The sequence below is a fragment of the Plasmodium inui genome (assembly GCF_000524495.1).
Source record: "Plasmodium inui San Antonio 1 unplaced genomic scaffold supercont1.22, whole genome shotgun sequence".
NCBI classification, from domain to species: domain Eukaryota; phylum Apicomplexa; class Aconoidasida; order Haemosporida; family Plasmodiidae; genus Plasmodium; species Plasmodium inui.
The window spans coordinates 73,863-82,656 of record NW_008481856.1 but is presented as its reverse complement, the minus strand read 5'-3'; the positions used below and the strand labels follow the sequence as shown (position 1 = coordinate 82,656).

General features: G+C 44.6%; 2 protein-coding genes across 2 annotated transcripts; both read left to right on the top strand.

The window, feature by feature from the left end:
- Positions 1 to 582: 582 nt before the first annotated feature.
- On the top strand, positions 583 to 2,974 carry C922_04341 (hypothetical protein; the record flags this gene model as incomplete). The annotated part of the gene is made up of 8 exons (XM_008819924.1): positions 583 to 1,254; positions 1,405 to 1,524; positions 1,673 to 1,770; positions 1,927 to 1,987; positions 2,082 to 2,176; positions 2,299 to 2,362; positions 2,588 to 2,734; positions 2,921 to 2,974. 8 exons carry the CDS (start codon positions 583 to 585, stop codon positions 2,972 to 2,974), a joined length of 1,311 nt encoding a protein of 436 aa, XP_008818146.1.
- Positions 2,975 to 4,347: 1,373 nt separating this feature from the next.
- On the top strand, positions 4,348 to 8,640 carry C922_04340 (hypothetical protein; the record flags this gene model as incomplete). Its single annotated transcript, XM_008819923.1, has 1 exon — positions 4,348 to 8,640. The coding sequence occupies one exon, from the start codon at positions 4,348 to 4,350 to the stop codon at positions 8,638 to 8,640; it is 4,293 nt and encodes a 1,430-aa protein (XP_008818145.1).
- Positions 8,641 to 8,794: the final 154 nt, after the last annotated feature.

The following is an 8,794-nucleotide window of genomic DNA, read 5'->3' as shown; positions in this document are numbered from 1 at the left end:
ACAAGGAAAACAAACCAAGTGGAAGAAAAAAAAAATCAAAGATGTCGATATGAGCACTCGCCCCGTGGAAACATACTGGAGTAACTGCGCCCATGAACAATGCAAAACGAGTTCCCTTTTTCCTGAATGGAAAAAAAAAAAAAAAAAAAAAAAATACGACGTTGAACGGGTTCCAATATACGCAGTTTTATGCTGTAAAAAAAAAAAAAAAAAAAAAAAAAATAATTTCCCATTGGTTGAGTGACGAGTATGTCAAATTCACACGTTCGCCAGATGGGCCCCATTGGAAGGCCTCACACTTCTGCGACGCAGCTCCCGGGAGCGGCGAATTTCCTGCAATGACATTGCGATGTTGTCGAAATGTTTCCCCGCGAAGGGCTGAAGGTTGACAGCTGTGATTTGCGATCTGAGAGTTGAGAGCTGAGATTTCTCATATGAGAGCTGACAGCATGCTAGCCTCCAAATTCACAGCGCCAGGCGAAAAGATACATGATGCATATGAACAGCACACGCGCGGCTACACGCGCAGCAGTCTCAGGCATCGGCCCCCCGCTTTGGCCACAGAACAAAGGATGGAGTAAAATGCCTAGGCTGAACGGGAAGAAGCTTACATTTGTAAGCAGCAAAAGGAACGTCTCCCACCTTAACTACACACAGGCAGGGGGATACTACTACCACCCCTTTACCAGACAGGGGAAAAATGAAAAAATAAAATTTTGCAAAATTGCACAGAGAGGTGTAGGCAGCTTCACCGAGTATCAACAGAACAATATTATGTCCAATAGGAGGAAAAAAAAAATCTACCTGTGTGCCCTAATTTTTTCGGGTGTGTTCGGATACGCTACCTTTAAATGGAACGAAAAAAGGAACGTCACTTATTTCCTGAGTGAAATGAAAGAAATATCAGACGATATTTTCGATAAGTTAGATAACATCGTGCTGTTCGTTTTAGATAAGAACAAACTGAGGGAAGAGAAAAAAAAAATCCAAGAAATTAAAAGCGAAATTGAAAAATTAGATCTGAAGAATATTAATTTTTTGTATACTTACCATGAGGAAAGCAAAGATTACGCTTGCTATTTGTACAAAGGGCGGCGCAGGAGAAACATCACCAAGGAGGAGTTAAGTGCCGACTCGGTTAAGGACATCTTCGAGCCATTTTTCACGCCAGTCAGCGAAGACTACGAGAAGGTCAACGAAGGAAATAAGGGTGACTTCCCGGTCTGCGTGACGCATGACACATTTGAGAAGGAGGTACGGAGTGGGGAAACAGGTTCCCCAGTGGGTGCATGGCAGAAAATAGCCCTAATCCGGGGCCAACCCTTTTTGGGCACCCCCTAAAGTGGTACACCTTTACCCCTGCACAGGGAGAAAATCACGAAAACGCGCCCTTTCCTCCCGCAGATCATTGAAGACTCGAAGAGAAACGAAATACTTCTGGTTCTGTTCGAGAATACCTGCTTCTTGTGCTTCCTCTACAAGCCTTTTATAAATACCCTACACAAACTGTTTAAGGAAAACAACGTGAGGACGTGCGCCCTGCAGCGTTTGCTCAGCATCGTTTGCTCAGCAGCTTCTACTCAGTAGCTTCTACCCTGCTGCTTATCCCCCCAATTGGGTAACTCCCTAATGTGTATTGTTTCCCCCGTCCTCTCCGCCGCACCCTTTGCAGATTCAGCTCAAGCTGAAGAAGTACAATATAGAGAAGAACGACTACGCGCCCAACATGATAATCTGCAGGGGCACCCCGACCTTTTTGCTTTACCACAAGTACTTCACCCATAAAGAGCGCAGCGCTGTGTTATCCGTGTTTTCACCCCCCCCTCCTCCATGCACATGGACGTGGGCTTGCAAATGTGCTTCTGCATCTGTGCATGTATACATGTGCCTATACCCATATGAACATGCCAACTCTCCCCCCCGCAGCGGCAAGGGAAAGAAACTGGATGAGTACAAACCGAATGACATCATCAACAAAATTGATCAAGTGAGTTCGCGCATCTGTGCACACATTCGCTCGTTTTTCATACCCACGTTCGTTGCACACATTTGCTGCAAATGTGCTTCCCCATCATTTGCAGATTATTAAATCCCCAAAAGACATCAAAGAGCAAATGCTGGAGAAAGCAGAGTTAATTCACGCAAGGATGCATCAGTTTGGCTACCTGACCATGTGGTATGTTTGTGTCATCGCTGATTTGCCGCTTTTTGCGGTTAAGTGGAGTGCATAGGTGTGACATATGTGCCTTTTCGTATTCCACATTTTTTTTACTTTTTCAACTTGCTGCCCCCTGACAGGATGACCGAATCGAAAATTATAGAAAATATGCTCATAAGAAGACACGTGAAGGATATTCCAAATGTATGGGCAATCGACAACAGAGAGAACGTGAATTCGTTACATGTGTTTGTTTTTTTTTTTTTTTTGCATACGCTTATGCTCATTTGGAGGGTGCCCCTCTTCGGTCGCACTTTGCCAATCTATGTGGTGGCGTCCACTGTGCATAGCTTAATTCAGTGCAGCTTAATCGCATTTGCTTCGAATTCTACACAACTGAAACTTTCTCCCTTGCCTTCCCCCCCCCAGAGCAATGACGATGACGTCGTTTACAATGAAATATTAACTGCCCTCATAGAAGAAGACATACAGAGGAACGATTTAATTGAAGACAGCTTGAATTATACCAAGGAGAAAATAAACGCAGCTGAGAAAAGTTGCTTTGTAGCGGCCATGGTGAGTGTATAAAAACTGCACATGCGGGTGGCCATCACGTCTATGTAGATTGAGCGCACATGAAAGTGTACCCCTACGTAGTCCCGCGTAGCAGACCAAACCACAAATAGGCAACATAACCGTAAGTGTAGTCGCCATGTAGCACATTTGTGCGGGGATGTTTATTTTTTTTAATCTTCCCCTCAGATGATGGCCAACGAGCTAATTGACGAGGAAAAGAAGAAGTACCAAGTTAGCTAAATGTGATTGCCTGTTCAGAATTTTTTTTTACCAAAAATTATGAACAGAAAAAAAAAAGAAAAAGAAAAAAGAAGACAGTAGGAGAAAACTACCACAAAGGATGGTAGCAAAGTATGGCAGCAAAGTATGGCAGCAAAGTATGGCGGTGAAGGATGAACCCCTAAATAGCTACAACAAATAGAACAAAGCTTAATAAAGAGAGAAGAAGCACCCCAATTTTTAAATGTACCAGTTAATAGCATACTTTTGGCTTTTTTTTTTCACACTTTTAAACGTGTGCAAAAAAAAGCAAAAAGTGCATGAATGTTCAGAAAGTTTTTCCAACACGAATAGCTATTTTGTTCCATTTTAAAGTGTGCAAAAAAAAAAAAAAAAAGGGGAATTAATCACCCCCTTTTGGTGAGCATAAATGTAGAACAAAATTGCCTCCTTCGTTCAAGCAGCTTCTGTTTCGTTTTAGCGTTTTTGCCAGGAGGGGAATGTTCTTCTTCAGCATCGTGATAGTTTTATTCTTCCTATGTGTACACCATCATGCTGAAACGGCTGGGGCTTTTGGTCTTACAGTTTTGAACGTGGCATATGGGTGTATATATGTCTATTTGCGTCTTTAAGTGTTTGCGTGTTTATGTGTATATGTACATGTACGAATAGCAACCCTTGGGTATGTTTTTTTTTAACCCCCCTTTTTGCGCGAACAGCGCGGTATATTTACTCCTACAGACAGTGATAGGATAAGAAAAGAAAATATACTGCCCTATGTTTAAACTTTTTTCGCGTTTTTTATTTTTTCAGTGCATTTAAAGTTGCACCCCTTTGTCCACCTTTTCATCTTACATGTTCCAATCCACGCATGGTTATTTCCCCCTTTTTTTTTTCGTTGTTTTAGTAGTTTTTAGCCTTCCACGAATTTATCCATTATTTTTGTTCCCACGTTTTTGCCCCCCCCTCTTTTGTTATTGGTTTTTATGCCTGGCTGTCATGTTGCACATGCTTTGGATTTATCCCCTTAGACATAGCTAAACAGACCTTTAAATAAATTGCAGCTTCTGCGCGGCCGACAGTGTATGAAACAATCCTCTAAAGCCTAATCATTGTCAGTGCAGATGGGGAAGATCCTGCCATTGTCATTCCTTTTAACTGCCCATCAAATGTTTCGCATTTAAGAGGTATTTTTTTTTTTTTGCGAAAAAGGTGCGCAAACTTCCTTGTCAGTGATTCTCCGGAAGATTTTTGCTGATATGTGTCACCCTCTTGGGGACGTTGCAGTTGTGTAGTTTCGGTTGGCGCGCCAGTCAACCGTACAAGGCACGTGTGGACGTTTCTCCGCCTCACACGTTTTCATAACATATAGCGCACGCGATACCACCCGCAAAATGGGGAAATCCAGAAAACTAAAGAACCTAGTCAATAACGTGAAGTTTTTCGTCAAAAAATGTAGAGAGAAAAACAATAAACTGATCTCCCTGAGTAGTCTGGACGAAAAAGACGAAACGGTCAACTTGGGAATATTCACAGATGAAAAGACAAGCGGTAGTAAAAGCTTCAAGGAAAATTCTGATGAAAATATTTCCAAAGTGTCAAGCGAATCCAATTGTGATATAACACACGCAGATTTCGCCACTGCGTATGGCAGCCAATTGAGAAGAGCACAGACACAGGGGAATATGCATTCCTTGTCTGATTATTTCGACAGAAGAATTGGTAAGAAAATCGTTAAATTGGGGAATGATGGAGGGAAGAGAAAGGTGATAGGGGGAAGCATGGACAGGGGCGTGTCATTAAATGATGAAGAAGAAGTGAGAACGGAAAAGAGTGACACTAGAAACGTAGAAATTAAGAAGAAAAAACAGTGCAAGGACAGAAGAATGGAGGAAATGAGAAATGAAATCATGGAATGCGACTTGCACCTCCTCAGCATATACAAAAAGTTGGAAAAGGGGTTGAAAAGTGGGCGACCGGTCAGGAGAAGTGGGACAAAAAAGGGCGGCGGTAAGAGTAGCGGCATAGTGAACGGGAAAGCCCATACGATGAAGACGTACAACTCGGAGGGTATGAGCATAAAGAAGGAGCTTTCCCTGCGGAGGGGCACGACCCACGGGAAGGGGAAAACGAGGAAAGGTGGTAGGGGAAAGGGGGATGAAGCAAAAGACAGAGGTGGTAGCGGAGGGGGTAAACGAAAGGGGGAATCCCCAAAGGAAGATCCAAACATAGGAGTGAAAATGAAAGCAAACGAAGAACGCATCAAAATTAGGTATAGCTTCTCAGGAGATATACCCCGATTCGATTCCAAAAGTTCTTTCCTAACACGGGAGGAAACTTTTTCCAAATATCATCAGATAAGTTCTTCCAAAAACACATTTGAAAATTTTCATTTCTTTCAAGAAGGACTAGCCAATAGGTTGAACAAGAAACAGAACACGTCCTCCTTTGACATTGGCTGTATGTACTTGAATCCTGCTATAAGCACAAAGAGCTCCAGAGATTTGGGGCCAAACAGGCTGAAGGAAGAAGGTGTTACTACAACGACTTCTACAACTGCTATGGCTTCCATGGGTCCTACTTCCACGGGTCCGACTACCACAGCTGCTGCTACCTTCCTGAGTAGCTCCAGAAGCTTCCGTCGTTTTAAGTTTTTAAGTGACAACAAGAAGAACATCGAATATTATAAGCAGATGATAGAGAGATTAGAAGGGACGGTGGAGAAGTCCAAGAAGAAGAGCAACAAGAGCAGCAACAAGGGCAGCAACAAGGGCAGTAGCACCCGTGGCAGCGCTGCCACGACCAATGGCATCAGCTCTGTAGACAGCATCATTAAAATTATAAACTGTCTCCTTCATGATTATGTTCCCAAGCTGATTGACAGATATGAGTATTACCTGAACACGCTAGATGATAGGAACAAATTACTCAAGCAGAAAATTAGAGAGTCGCTAGACTTCGGGGATCTCCAATACGAAGAAATCAGAGAGTTAAAATCTGAGGTGATGCGAAAAAATCAGGAAAAGAAAAAACTAAATGACACTATAGAGATGTTGAAGGATAAATTGTCGTACGTTAACGAGCTTGAGTTAAAAAATGCAGAGTATCTAGACGAAATTATGCTCATGAGAAATAGGGTTACCTATTTGGAGAGACTGATTGAAGAAAATGATCAGTCCAAGGAGTCACATGAACTAAGGAAGATGAGACATAACTTGAGAAGGCTATACAACAGAATGAAGACTGAGATGAGACACATGAAGAAGTTAAAATCGAGATCTTTTAAGCGGCACCAGAGGGGGAAATTTTCCATTAAGAGGTGGATTCGTTTGGAGGAGAAGATGAGCGAGCTGCAGGCGCGGACGTTTAGCCTTGACCAACAAGGGGCTGCCAGTACTTCGGAGCGTAATCAATCACCCGAGAGCCAGAAAAAAGAACCAAAGCAGTACGCAGACAAAAGCGTAGACACGAGTGATATGCAGGACGTGGCCAAACCAGTTGATGTCGTAAGCAGCGGTGCCGAATGTGTGCAAATGGAAGAGGCAGGAAAGGTTAAGAAGAGAAAAGTCCGAACCAAGGACAAAAAAATCAACACCATTGTAAGCAACCGCACGTTTCTGGAGCTACTGAGGAGGGAGGAGAGGATGGCGGCGGCGGGGAGAGACGGCACCGTTGGGAGAAACGACACACTTGGGAGAGGTAATATAATGAACCGAAGTGGGCGAAGTAACCGAATCAGTTGGAGTAGCCTACCCTTTGGAAGCGAGAGGTGCACCCCCATCCCCAAGGAGAGCTACCCCTACTACCACTACTTCTACAGCAATATGCTGGCCACGTCGGAGGGAAGACCTGTTGTCAGTAGAAACCCCATCTGGCCTCCAACCCAAGTGGAAAAAGAACCTAATGGTATTGTCCCCCCCAGGGGGATTATATCGGACGAAAATTATTTATCCTTGTGCAGTCAGCTTAAGGAGTGTATCTACAAGACCTATTTCGAGGAGTGCGGCTCGGATCCGTGGGATGGAGGAGGGCAGTCTTTGGAGAGAACACCCCAACGGTGCGACGCTTCGCCTGACAGGGGGAAGCAAAACGGGGAAAATAGGGGCACACAGATTGGACAAAATGGGGGCACACAGATTGGACAAAATAGGGATACGCAAAATGGACAAAATAGGGATACGCAAAATGGACAAAATAGGGATACGCAAAATGAACCTCCTCTGTGTCGCAGCCAAATGGGGGGATCCCCCGAATGGAAGAGCCCTTTCTGGAAGGGGACCCCCCCAAGCGATGACGCGTCCACCTACTCCATTAGCAGAGGGAAGAAAAAATGTTACAATTTACCATTCGATTGTTGCAGAAATTTTAATAGAATGTTGACTGGCGAAATGAACTGTTCGCCTCTCCTCTGGGGGTGTAACGAGGCAGCCTATCGCCAAGACAGCAGCGTGTCGAGCAGGAAGCGAACTCCTCGAAAGAGGTCAACCGCATCGAGCGACTCCTCCTGGGAGAGAAAAGACAAACTTAAGATGACACGTGTAGTTAGGAAGAATCACCCATTTTTACCTAAGGATACGATTCGATCTAAATGCAAGCATAGGTATTATTATCACCGGGTTGGTGGGGGAGCGAATGGGGAGGGCCTAGAAGGGGAAACGGATCAAATGCTTAGTTGCATTAGAGGCAATGACCACCACATAGAGGAGCAGCAGAATGAACACACCTGTTTGGAAGTGCCCGAGGGAGACGATACATACGAGTTTCACAGTACAGACAAACGAAACAAAGGTGTTGACTTTGGGGGGAAGATCCTCATGGACGGTGAACCTTATGGAAGTATATACGATAAAGAGCGAGTGGATAATTTTAAGAAATTTCTAGCCATTTATAATGCACATTTTGAGGGAGATAAGAAGGGTAGCTTCATTGGCTTTTCTAAAAAAGAAGAGAGTGTCCCAACATATGAGACGACTATGTGGGACGAAGCTGTGCAGGTAGAAGTGAGGGGGAAGGAAGAAGAGGACATATACAAAGCGATCGACACGATGGCGGTTAACAGGGTTTCGGGTAGACAGCGGGGCGGTGCTTCCATTGACTGCATTATTGGCGGAACGAACAAGAGGCATAGCAGCGCCTACCACAGGGACTACCAAATTAACCGCCAATACAACTCCTGTCGTGTTAATCCGCTTTACAGCTCACGCCATTCAAATGAGGTACACAATGTGAGCAGCAATTTAGCGATAGGCACAGGGAGTAGTAGAGGAGGGCACGGGAGCAATCACTGCGACACAAGTTGGGGTGCGCTTCACGTAAAAACGGGGAACACCCCCTTTGCAGCGAACAGTAGCAACTGGCCTGGAGCACTCACTGTCATCAACAGGGACACGAATGGAAGTGGCCCCTCCCATTGGTCAAATCCGCTTATTCACAGAGGACTGGCACACTTGACTCCTATTCTTCCCCCTCGCCACTTCCCCCCAAATGGAGTTCCATCTAGAGCGAATGAAACAATTAGGTATCACAATTCACTTAATCAGTTTCTCGATATAAACACGAAGGATTTTGAAGCCATCAATAGGTACCTACACGGTCATGTGGTGTACAAAAAGGCAGGGACAGAGGCAGGGAAACAGGCAGACATAGAGGCAGACACACAGATAGACACACGGGGGGAGGGGTGGTAGTCCTGTCCGTCTTGGCTGTGTCACCCAAATGAGAGTAGAGACCCCCGCATGGCTAGTCAGCGGTATCTGCAGTGGAGAACAATGTCAAGAGAGGCACTACGAAATGGAGTGCCCTTCGGCGAAGACGGCATTTTTTTTTTTTCTTTTTTTTGGA